This window comes from Leuciscus leuciscus, assembly GCF_965113295.1.
Source record: "Leuciscus leuciscus genome assembly, chromosome: 10".
NCBI lineage: Eukaryota > Metazoa > Chordata > Actinopteri > Cypriniformes > Leuciscidae > Leuciscus > Leuciscus leuciscus.
In genome coordinates, this window is record NC_138734.1 from 33,985,938 (window position 1) to 33,999,144 (window position 13,207).

A 13,207-nucleotide genomic window follows, 5' to 3' on the forward strand; every position below is an offset into this window, starting at 1 on the left:
ATTTCAAAATTTGTAGCTAAAAAGTAATGGCTAAAAAGGCAGTCTGACAAAACACAAGCAAATATCCTTTGTTTATTACAAACACAGCATAAAAAGATGCACTTTAACTCATTTTCGAAAATGTGCATTTAAAGGTGCTCCATGTAATTATTTTGATTGTACTAAAGCATAAAAATACCATATGTTTGCAGAGATGTAGGAAACATGCTAAGTTCAAATATTTGTTTGTTTACTGTACTAGTAATTCTACATCTACTAGTCTGTGTGATCCCGCCCACAGCCAATTTACCCAATAATATTTCGGTATACCGGTAGCAGTATTTAGGAATAGTAAGTCAGTTGGCAGAAAACACAGAGATGGAAGCCAGCAAACGAACTGGTTCAGAGATCAAAAAAAAAAAAAAAAGCCTCTGCAATAAAAAAATTGCAAGCATAAACATTAGCTGATCAACTTATACTGTAAGGCTCCTCGCTTTCCATTGTCAGTTACGGTACAGTTATTATCATATAGACCAGGGGTTTTCAAACTGAGTCCATGGAAAGGTTTAGAAAGACATTGTGTAAAAATAAATAAATATTAAATAAATAATAAATACATTTAAATAAATGTAAATTTCAGATTTGGGAGTTGGTGACATTTAAAAGATTAAAACCCCCTAATATAGACCATCTCTGCTGCAGTATGCAGTACCCTGGTTGGTTTGTGAGCTGTACTCTTTGTAGTAGTCCAACAGTTCTGGGGGCAGAGTCTCGCCAGGAGAACGGGGAGGTAGAAGTAACACATTTTGAGCATCATATCCTTTTATCATCCGCAAGATCTGAGGAGCAGAACATAAAGAAACAATGGGAAAAGAAAAGAAATATATAATGGGATCGTCCAGACAGTGTCCAGGGCTACATTAAACCAAACACATCTGTGAGAATCTAAAGTCATTGTTGAGAAATAAGATTCCGTGGGAAAAATAAATATATAAATATTTAGATCTCATATATAAATGAAACAATGAATAATATAGCTCAGATATTGTATCCTTGGAAAAATTTATACAATTCTTTTTTCATATTCTAAATGTTCATGTTAATATTCATAATGACAGTATGTCATCACATTACTTTTAATATAAATATTTAAATCACGACAACTCTCTGAATAGTTTTAGCATGTTTTTGAATATGCCAATATTCATTTATTTGGTCTTATATTTTACGCTGCTGCTGCTGCTGTTGATTATTGCTGCTGCTGCGGAACAAGTATGGACTTGCTACTACTAATAGATACACAGACGCTTCTGTGAGCATGTAAGATATGCTGCTGCATAAATAGACATAAATCCTGTAGCAGATCTGGACAGGTGGAGGATTTCAGAGGAAACAAACAATGCAAACACAGCAAACAATGAATCAGACTATTTTAATGCTGAGCAAGCAATCTCATTGGCTGCAGGATCAGCAGAGGCCAATCAGCTTGTGCCATGTGGTAATAATGTGATTGCTTGCAGACTGCATTTAAAAGACCAATCAGCTTGCACCATCTAGTTTCATGACTGAACTGGATTTTTTTTACAGAAATATTGAGATAAAGACATCTAAAAATACATATCCTGACAAAAATCCCATTTGGAACCAATTAAGCTCACCTCTTCCTCTTCTAGGTACTGTTTGTCGAAGTCCAGAGAGTAAAACTCAACAGGGAACGGGCAAGGGTTGCGGACAATCACTTCAGAAACCTTTCCTCCACTATAGGGTAGGATGGATGCCATATCTAGTTCTGAGGAAAACTCCAGCTGAGGCTCTTCTCCTTGTCCTTGGGCCAGCAGGGGGATCTTCTGAGTGCTCTGAGCCACTGTTATCACTAGTCTCTGACTGTACGTCCTCTGAAGGGAACACATAAGAAAAGAGGAAGCAATCAAGCTTATAAATAAAAACAAACAGCTGGCCTGCATATCAACTGCAGGCAACACAACAATATATTGGAATTATTCATAACTAAGTCATGATATTACGGCACTCAATAGAGGTGCCTTCATCCTGATTTATGGAATAAAATTCAACATGGTAAACTTATTTGTGTTAAAAAATATGATAATGTTCTTTGTCACTTTTATTTAAGTATTTTAAATATAAAATATAAAGTGTTTTCGGCTAAAATGTAGTTAGATTGAATCTTAAACTGAAGAAAACATTAGAAAGTCCCATTCATCACTATTTATACTACTGTTCAACAGTTGATGTTTTTGAAAAATGACCACCAAGGCTGCATTTATTTGATCAAAAATACAGTAAAAAAACAGCAATGCTGTGAAATATTGATATCATTTAAAACAACTGGTTGTTATTTTAATTGTATTTTTTTTTTCTTGTGATTGCCAAGCTAAATTTTCAGACAGCCATTACTCCAGTCTTCAGTGTCACATGATCCTTCAGAAATCCTTCAGAAACATTTATTGTTGTTATCCATGTTGTGCTGCTTAATGAATAGAAATTTCTAAAGAACAGCATCAATTTGAAATCTTTTGTAACATTCTATCATTATTCTTATAACATTTTGCTTCACTGTAACTTTTGACCAATTTATAGCACACTTGCTGAATAAATGTATCAATATCTTTACAAAAAAATCTTACTGTTCCCAAAATTTTGACCAGTAGTGTATATGAAAAACGAATAATTGTGTAATCATACAGTATCTAGTGTCTGTGGTTGACTTTACCCCCTCTGCTGGACTGAATTTGATCTGCATGTTGGTTCTGTCACCAGGATAGAGTGTGCCATCGGAGGGCAATAACTCAAAGACAACAGGAAGAGGTCGCTGTTTCAGCAGAGCCTGCCGTCTGAGGTACAGAGGGATGTGCTTGTCAATCTAATCACAAAACCAAAACAGAAAACAAAACATCTGGGATAAATTTCCACTTATTTAATCACAACAAAAACTAGATATGTTATCAGAGGAAAAAACATTATAACAACAAATGGTAAGAGCACTGAAGTAAACCTCATACTGCAGCCTGATACTAGAACTAGAACTAGAAGTAGCAAACATGCCATAAAGAAAAATGAATCTCAGCCCTACGGCCAACATGCTTTAATATTCAGTAGATATATATAATTCATTACTAAACCAGCTAATAATGATGGAAATGAACCTCAGACCCAACATTAAATCAAAACGGACTCTATTTACTTTTGCAATACATGATCATATTCATTCTGTGAATAAATAGTGCATATTATTCAAAAGAAAAAAATTACTTTGGCCCTTTGCTTGTGTAAAAAGCTTGTACCTTCTTTGGCCGTTCCTCCTGTCTGATACTCCACTCACAGGGCACTGGCCCGTCATTGTACAGCTGGACCGTGATCACCTGGCACAGGCCACACTGGATGGTGTCGAACTGCAGTGTGTCTGTTGACACTGTGAGGGAGGGCATGGTGACCTCTGCACATAAACACACCTGCACTTTGGGTCCCTTAGTCACCTGTCAAACACACAGGATTTAGTGACACAGACAATCAACAAAGGGGCTATAATACAATAAACATAGCGGTGTGTACTGTACAAACAATATGCAAAATTGATCAAATTCACTAATAAATTGTAGCTAATTATATTATCAGCATAATAATGCGTGAGAAGTTGAATAAAAAAAGGTAACAAATTTTAAGATGTCACAATTTTGCTTCCATTTGTTAAATGAAAATTAATATTTCTTATTAATTTTGTCATAGCATTTATGCTAAGTCTGTATGAGTGAATGATTATGATGATGAATGTTTGTAATCTCGAAAGGCATGAAAAGTCAATATTTTATCTTCATCCTGTACTTTTTTGTCTCAGATATTTAATGTTGCTTTCATCAAACCTGTATGGGCATAACTGCATTGATCTTTCCCAGATTGGCCTCACGGGTATCAAACTTCACTTCAAACGTCTCTGTCTCACAGAAGGGCAAATTCTGCACCCTGTCCAATTCTGTACTAAACCCTGTGAGAGAAAAAAATTATGAATATAATGCAGTGGATCCTCAATAAAGCTATAATGAACAATTCTGTTTTAGGCTTTGCCGATACTAACATACTGGAATAATAACACTCATAGAAAAAGCTCAATTTTAATCAAGCCACAAGCTTCATGAACAATCTAAACACATCAGATTGACACCTACTCAAACATCTGTTTCGCTGAAATGGATGATGTCCAGAACAATAATCTCTGGCTATTTTAAATCTATTGAACATTCTGCGGTTTGGACCAACCTGTGCCAGCCAATGAGTTCTTGTCAGCTCTGAAAGATACAGCCACTGGACAAGTGTTGGTTATTTTGACAATGTGGGTCACGATGCTGCCATTGATGACATACCCAAAGTCCAGTGTGTACTCAGGCAAGATTAACCTAAAGAGAAGGTCTATCAGACACACGCATTGATCGCTTGTAAAAAATGAAAGGTTTCTACATGAATAGACTTACTTGCACAGCTTATTGAGCCAGTTGTTCGGGGACCCAGTTGCTCTTAGATCAGTGACTTGGTGCTGTTTCTGAACAGCCACGGCATTTTCCTTCACAAGGAGTCGTTCTAACTCCATCTGCAGCAGGGCATCATACTACGGCACACGTATAAGGACACTATTTATAGTACCACACACAAATATATACATACAAAGTTGTAATGATGGCTATTCTCACAGGAGTTTAATGGATTACACAAGTAATTTATGGATAAGCTAGGAAGAGGAATGTCCAATTATCACAGACACTCACAGTGGGAATGTAGTCGTCTTCAGGTGGCACCTCCTCCTTTACTGTGACAGGCCTGCTCAACACCCCTTCCCTTAATTTCTCATTCTCCACTGAGTCTTTTGCCTCCTTTAGCAAAGAACCATATATCTCTGCATCTAGCCAGAGAACAGAAAACACCTTAATAAGGTTTCATAGCCTCTTCCGAAAGCCCTATTCAAATGAGATTTCATTTCAGAACATATGTGTACACAAATGTATTAGTTTGAATGTCTGTAATTTTGTCAATTTGTACAGGATGCACAATGTTTGCAGGAATTTCAAATATAGGTAATGCAAATGCTGAATTGCTTTCACACATAATTGACCTATTACCTATTACCAATTTTGTTTAGAGAGTTGTTTCTCCTTCTTCCTCAAACTTGGCACTAGCCAGATTGAGGACACGCAACAGGAACGAGCACGAGTGACAATGGAAGGTGACGAGCCTTACACTGTAAGTTGATGTGTTGATTTATCTGCTTTTTGATGCGTCTAAGGTCTTAGAGCTTTTTAAATGGATACAGAGGCTTTTTAGGTCAGGTAGAATCTGCTAGGTCAGGTAGAATATGGATAATATCGGCTTTTAGGTCAGGTAGATTAACTGGCTGTAGCACTACTGTTTTTCAGAGAAACAAGTGTTTGAGCAAGCATGTTTCCTAAATCTCTGCAAACAAATCATGGTATTTTTATGATTTAGTACAGTCAATCATTAGCACCTATGATTTAGGCACCTTTAAAGAAAAAGCAACAGTAAAACATTCAAATGGTTTAGTTCAAAATCAAATCATCTTACGAACTGCTATTACAAATTCAACAATCTCTTATTATAGGCCTTATAGTGTGACTTAATGTCGAAGTATTGACCTTATGATGTAAAAATATCTCTTGAGCAACAAAGTCTGCTATTTCTTCTCTCTTTAGCACAAACTGCCTGTGTTAGTAAAACGAAGAATCCGATCAATAGGTAATCAGAGAGCAACACAGCACTCCTTCCTCAATAATAGTTGCACTATTTGCTCTATAACCACAAGAGCTCAGTTCCCACTGAAAGCAAAACTGCTTGTTTCTAAGATAAATAGCATTCCTTCTGGCTGGCTGCATATCAGGCAAAAAAAAGGGTTTGAACAGTTCTAGCGCAGAGTCCAAGGTCAAGACCATTATGTCAGTCTGCAAGCTGGCATGGTGCGACTGTGTGTTTGATTAAAGGTTAGGCGAGCCAGGACGCAGGGCTGGCCTCCTTTCAACTGTATTTGATGAGAGTGAAAGTTGGACCATATTCAGGAATTTAAAACATCCTGTCAGAAATTCGCAATGTGTCCGACAATTTTGTGATGCTCTGTTGGCCTAAGAATGGCTAATTCATTTATACGGTTCGATTAATTAGATCACATGAAGACGTGGTGTCTGACTTGGCCAATAACACGTTTTATGTGAAACTTTCCTGAGAGCACACTTGTCCTCAACAAGCCACATCATTTGAGCTGTTTGAATACTTTGTGTTGGTTAAAGGTTTGTTCAGATCTCTACGTGCACTACCAGAAGTTTGGGGTCAATACGATTTTTTTTAATGCTTTTTTAATTTATCTTTTAAGTCCCTTATGCTCACCAATGCTGCATTTATTTGATCAAAAACAAAGTAAAACTTATCTATTTTTACATAATTTAAATGCTATTTATTCTTGTGACAGCAAAGCTGAATTTTCAGCATCATTACTTCAGTCTTCAGTGTCACATGATCCTTTAGAAATCATCCTAATATGCTGATTTGGTGCTCAAGATTTTTTTTTTTATTGTTGTCTATGTTGAAAACATTGTGCTGATAATCATTTTGTGGAAACAATGATACTTTTTTAGGATTCTAAAAAGTTGAAAAGAACAGAAGAACAGAATTTATTTGAAATAGAAAACTTTTGTAAAATTATAAAATTTATTCACAGTGACTTGTGTTTAATTTAAAGCTGCCGTTGGCAACATTTTTTTGATCATATTCAGTGTAATCGACACTATAATCCGACAGAACAACATAAATAAGTTGGTTTTAGAAAAAAACCCGAGCTTCTAACTCCACCTGGAGCGTGTTATTTGTTTTGCAAAAATCCAGCGCTCCCGCTTCATCAGGTCCAATCAGCGCAGGGGGGTGTGAGATCTGACTGTCAATCACAGGTCGTGCACACGCCACAGATCCCCCCTCACTCGCGCACGTTAATATCACATGCACACGCCACGCCTGAAGTTCGCCTGGAGATTGCATGAAGCGTGATGGCAGAGAGAAAATCTACTAACAAGCTTCCAATTCCTCGGTTATTGCTATCTATGGATAGATTAGCCAGGGCAGCCTACCTCCGATTCCATGGTGTTGATAGATGCTGAAGAGACGGACGCGTTCACAGAAAATCAGGTACACACGCACAGTGACGCACTGACGAGCACGACCTCGATGGGAGGGTGCTCGCTGGTAGTGGGGAGGGGCATGAGAGTTGTAAACATTCAAAATTTTGGCTAATCGACCCAATCTGCCAGACTTGCCGACGGCAGCTTTAATGTATCTTTCCTAAATAAAAGTATTAATTTCCTTTAAAAAGAAAAATCGTACTGACCCCAAACTTTTGAAAAGAAGTGAATGACCGACAGCAACTTACTCAGGTCTCTAGGAAGGTCCAGACGCAGTCGAGGGAAAATACCCTCTCCTCTTACAGTAATGACTTCAGTCTCATAAAAGGCCACTTGCAACTGAAAGGTCTTGTGAAACACTTCTGGAATTCCTGGAAGGTAGTATACACTGAGCCTCATTTCTGCATACGGCTCTAGGTGACCCTTCAGAAGAAACACAACCATGACACATGATGCACTTGGGCCACAAATTTGATAGGAAGAAAAGTAATCAGTGTTTTAAAACATGAAGAACATCTCACCTTGCTGGGAATGATGAGAGGCTGACCAGGTAACAGTTGCTCAAGAAAGACTCCTGGTTCTTCAGTTAGAGAAGAGAAATCAAATCCAACTTTCCCTGTGTTCTTCAAAATGAGCTCTGCTTCAGCTACATGGTCAAACAACTATGATTATAGGGGGGAAAAACAGAACAAAACATTTCATTTATACAGATTGCTGCTGAATTAATCATATTGCTATTTTGTTGAAAGTGTGAAGTTACCTGTAAACCAAAGTCAATGTAATTTGTGTCCAGTGTATATGAAACAAAAGAAGCCTGACCCTTGAGTGTGATCTCATAGGTGGGCCCTCCTTCCACCTCACACAATGCCAACACATGCGTGCTGATGTCAGCGTGACCAAGAAATGAGAAGGTCACCAGCTTGGTGTCACCAGGCTGTAGTTCCCCATACAGTGAGGAGATATCAAACACCTATGAAATAGATGAGAATGAAAAAGAGCAGCTTCAAAATGTATAATACTTTTAGAGAATATATCAACATATTGGGATGAACGCAAGGTTATACGGACCTCTTTCACACTCACACTTGGATGCCCATTGGCTGTGAGATTGATGGGTTTGAGCTCTGTGCTCACTGGCCGTGTTGAGTAGGTCCTATTCTGCTCTTGTCCACTACCATGATGCAATTCATCCTCTTCCAATTGAGGCATGATTACATCAGTCTCCCTGCAAAAATATAAACAATGACACATTATTAGTAGTTTTCACCAATCATTAGATCTCCATCTCTCTAACTTCACGTTCTTGTTCCGCCTTAAGGGTCAGGCGGAAACTAAATTGAGTCAAGATGGCCGTTAATTACAGAAAGCATTAAATAATTGAACAGGTGTAATTTATCAGAAGAAAAGTTAACACAGAAAATCTCAGGCTCTGAAGAAAGGGAAAAGAAAAGACTAAGTGCCTCATTCAGAATAGGTGTTGATGGAATCAATGTGTCATCATATTTTGCTTTCAGAAATAAAGCAAATCAAAAATGTTGTAAAAACTCTTCAGATGGAAGGTTGTATTGAAGCTGAGCAGGCTGGGACAGTGGGTGTCATTATAAATGGAGTCAGCAGGGGGCACTGTTAATCAAAAGATGTAACTTCATTTTTTGATAAACCAGGAGGCGATTGCTTAGTACAGATAATGAATAAGCTCCACAGGACCCCTGGAAATTAAAAACACCAGTCATATCTAGAAAAAAAAATCCTTCTAAAATCCATCTGAAAATGTACAACTTTTGTGCTTGAATGGTATTTGTTTTAAAATGTGTGCGTGTTCAACAACATCTCTAGAACCAGGTTGAGGGCATAGAACAAATGACAGTGCTGAGAGCGTTTCAGATACCAACGCTGTGAAGGGAAGTCTGGTGCAGGTGTTCTCAAAGGCTGAAGTCTCTCAAGAGACATGTGCTGCCAGAAACGCTCGCTACGCTAAACAAACGCACAGATAGCGCCTCACTTTTACCTGCCCTTCTCGATATGAGTGCGTACGTGATGGGTGCTCTTGAGCAATCAAATTATTCTGTAGGAGGCTACGCTTCGTTCTCTCATTATCAACTTGGAGAACCAGTGAGGAGCTGAGGTAATACTCAAAGGTCTGCTAACATGATGAGATTCGGGTAAACATCCCCCTTTATATGTATCCTCATAATTCCTGCTTATTATAGGAGAGGCTTCAGGGAGTTGTCAGCCTCTAGTATCACACAGAAGCTGTTCTCAGACCTGTTTGGGTCCATCTTGCCGTCAGCTTCTCTCTGCTCTAACAGCTCCCTCTGCGCCTCCCCACTCTCCTTTCTTTTCCCCCCAGCGTCTCCTTCAGTCCCCTGGCTCGTCTCGTTAAAAAACCTACCAGAAAAGAGGGAAAAAAGTAATCAGTCTTATATCAGCCGCAGACACCACAAGAAACTGTCCATCAGCAGGAAATCCGCCATGTGCCGGGAGCCCGAATGGATCAACCAAGTGGTCCAATAATAGCGGCTTCGCTCTTGGTTTAATTACTGATAGGCTTTTAATTAGCAGGCTGGACAATGCATGTAAAAACCCTGCGATAATGATAGGAAAGGTCATAGTCTTATTGGATCATGCACGAGGTGGGAAGCAAATAGTAGTGTGGAAAGTGATTAATCTTCACTGGCTTGCACTGCAGCCCACGGAGGATATATCGATTAATCCGACGCAGGACATGGCAGCCACTACAACAATTTAAAACTATAAAAACTCAACCCAAAGCTATCAACAGCTGAGATTTAAAATGAAGCGTTGTGTAAACTATTTTATTTTCCAACCAGGAGACCATGAGTGTGTCTGTAAAGCTGGAAGTGTGTTAAAGGGTAACTCTCACCAAAATGCAACCTAGGGTCTTTTTGTTAATCTACCACAGGCAAACTTTCATTTAAAAGCATAATTAGATGGTCAATCGTTTTTGGTCAAATTGCCTTTTGAATGGGAGTAAATAGGGCACTTCTATGATAGCATCAAAAATCGCTATTTTTAAAACACTAAGAAGGCTCGACACAACATGAAACTTTGCTCAAAGTATCACCAGGGGCTCTACACATGAACTCGAGCAATGAGAACATTGTTTGTGTACACAGAGTTTACTAAAAAGAAAGATTTTGAACAACTCAATGTAGCTGTTGTTGTTTCTGTCCGCCGGCATTTTGACAGTCAAAAATAGTCTATATATAATAGCCCCTGGTGATACTTCGAGCAAAGTTTCATGTTGTGTCGAGCCTTCTTAGTGTTTTAAAAATAGCGATTTTTGATGCTATCATAGAAGTGCCCCAAGCACTCCCATTCAAAAGGCAATTTGACCGAAAACGAAAATACGGTAAAACTTAAAAGTGGCGTTTCCATTCTAATTATGCTTTTAAACGAAAGTTTGCCTCGGGTAGATTAACAAAAAGACCCTAGGTTGCATTTTGGCGAGAGTTACCCTTTAAATATACGGACCTATAAGACGAGATGAAAAACGCACATTGTTGCAATAATTAAATGTTCATTAAAACATGCTGTCAAGTATAGCAAAAATACAATGAGAATTAATTTTTTTCGCAAGATATTAACAATTCACTACTATGTTTATTTATTATTGGCTTATTTCAAATAATTTAATCATACAATGACACAACAATGTCAAGAATTGTCCCGCTTGTACAGCTGAATCTGAACAGTGAAGGATAACTGGTAAATTGAATTAATTCGACCTAACGCATCCTATATATTTGAGATTAATCAGATAAATACTGTATATACAACATAAATATATAGGGCCCTATCTTGCACCCAGCGCAATTGACTTTGTACAGCGACGCATGTATCATTCCTATTTTGCACCCGCGCACAGCGGACTTTTCCCTCCACAGACGCACGTCGGTTAACTAAGAAATACACTTGTGCTCGCGGGGGTGGTTCAGCGCAAAGAGGAGGCGTGTTCCGGCGCAAACGTTCCCTCATGCTATTTTGCACGTTTAGAAAACAATTCCACCACTAACCGGAAAAATCTAGTTTAAAGTCAGTGGCGCCTTGCGCATGTTATTCATATGCTATTTTAAGGGCGCATGCTTGGCCATAATCAATGTAGCGTGTGCACAACGCGCATACACTTTGATTCTCTCAATAAGAAATATAGATAGATAGATAGATAGATAGATAGATAGATAGATAGATAGATAGATAGATAGATAGATAGATAGATAGATAGATAGATAGATAGATAGATAGATAGATAGTTTATTATAAAAGCATACATCTAGCTTACACATTTACCCAAATTATCATACGCCTGTTTAACCGAAGTTAATTTGGGTGTTTCTCCATCCCCAATGTCACTTCTCTGTGTTTTACGGCCCTGACGAGAACGTCGGTCTCCTAGGCTGTGAACCGCTCCTGGCGTGCGTCTGGCAAATCCGCCGTTATAATAGGAATCCGCTATAGAATAAGCGCGTCTTCTCTTAAAGGGAATGTGAGATGACGCTCTGATTGGTTTATTTCACGTTACGCCCAAACCCCACCTATGAATAATGAAGCTACTTCAGACCAACCCATTTTAGATTTGCGTCGGGCGCAAGAGTCATTTATCCCGCCGGTATAATAGCAACAGCGCCCAAGACCCGCCCACAAAGTTACTTGTGTTTCGCGCTTGATACTTGCGTTTCAGATCGTTAAAATAGGGCCCATAATATTACAACCGTATCTGTACAAAATAATGGATAATGCACAAGTCATCCAAACCGTTTACATTTTGGAGAATCGGTGGATAATTTGTGAGAATTTGTAGCTCATTCATTTGTTTTCGAGTGATCTGTTTATGCCCCACTGATTGCTAGGTTTAGGGGAGGACCTTTGTTACTTTTCTAAAAAATCATATATTTCCATACGAACCACATTGTAAAAATTCATGGGAAATCATCACCTTGTAAAATAGTTAAGTTTTCTCATGAGAGAATGAGTTGGCTAGTCAGAATGTAAGTCTCTTCACAACACACTGATGATGAATTACTAAAAAACATTCACAACATTGTTTTTAAATTGTAAACTCAATGTTATTTTAGGAGATCAGGTTTTACATCAAAAATGTTTTTTTAACATGTTTGTGCTAAATGTTGATAAATGTTTAATATATAAAATGTTTGAATAATTGGTCTAGCGCTTTTTTAAATAAAAGATTATTTTCAATAACTAAAATGTTATGGTATTTTAGTCAGAGTAAAATGGATTAAAATGACATCTATAATTACAGAATATGACTTAATTTAAATTATGTCTTCATTAAAAGACAAAAACTATGACTATAACGACTAACACTTCATTTAAATATTTTCATTTTAATTGAAATTAAACACTGGTTCGACTCTAAAGACTAACTCAGTTTCTACAATGGTTCCACTATAGGGCACTGAATGCTCTGTTTTAAAACACAGAGATCAAATGTTTGAGATCAAATGTTCTAAGTTGCTCCAAATGTTTGAGATCAAATGTTCTAAGTTGCTCCATTTGAACACCTTAGAGACTGTAAATGCTGATGACCCATTATTTAATCACATGCTTCTCCACTATTCACTCCAATCAGCAAAGTGTGAGATGTCAGCTGCATCAGTCTGTCATACATCATCACCCGTTTATTCAGTTATAGCAAGCTATTGCATTTCCTCTCAGGGCTTGGAAGGCTTCACTGGACATCTGTCTGTCTTTAACATCTGAGTGCTGAAATAAAGCATCGATTGCTTAATCTTTAGAGGCTTTTTGTTTAATTCCCTCCAATTTATTTATTTATTTTTATGTTGTTGTTTTTTTTGTCAACAGAAAATCAATACTCCTTGAACATTTCTCTCAAGAATTCGCTTATGCAGCCTCTGAATTGCTAAATATCAGCTTAAGTCCATACAGTCTATCCCTGTTTCTGCAGTGGACTACATTAAAATGCACTGGCTTGGAATTAAAGCACAGCACAGCCAAATTCATTCTTTGGAGAGGTGTCCCTGTGCTCCTAACCATTTTAA

General features: G+C 37.9%; 1 protein-coding gene across 5 annotated transcripts in view; it reads right to left on the bottom strand.

Annotated features, from left to right (window-relative positions):
* The window catches only part of LOC309507615 (hydrocephalus-inducing protein-like), an 80,435-nt gene that overhangs the window by 22,755 nt on the left and 44,473 nt on the right, over positions 1–13,207 (bottom strand). For 4 of the 5 annotated variants that reach the window (XR_014209202.1, XM_082181914.1, XM_082181912.1 and 1 more), the window contains 13 exons: positions 9,429–9,551; positions 8,232–8,388; positions 7,924–8,133; positions 7,685–7,825; positions 7,412–7,586; positions 4,755–4,888; positions 4,464–4,597; positions 4,252–4,388; positions 3,858–3,979; positions 3,282–3,473; positions 2,711–2,860; positions 1,638–1,874; positions 692–818 (listed from right to left, as the gene is read on the bottom strand). Coding sequence is in view for 4 of the 5 variants with exons in the window: in XM_082181914.1 (XP_082038040.1) it covers positions 692–818; positions 1,638–1,874; positions 2,711–2,860; positions 3,282–3,473; positions 3,858–3,979; positions 4,252–4,388; positions 4,464–4,597; positions 4,755–4,888; positions 7,412–7,586; positions 7,685–7,825; positions 7,924–8,133; positions 8,232–8,388; positions 9,429–9,551 (2,039 nt within the window). In the remaining variant the exon portion in view is untranslated. The remainder of the gene's footprint in view (positions 1–691; positions 819–1,637; positions 1,875–2,710; positions 2,861–3,281; positions 3,474–3,857; positions 3,980–4,251; positions 4,389–4,463; positions 4,598–4,754; positions 4,889–7,411; positions 7,587–7,684; positions 7,826–7,923; positions 8,134–8,231; positions 8,389–9,428; positions 9,552–13,207) is intronic. The other variant, XM_082181913.1, reaches the window with a different exon arrangement.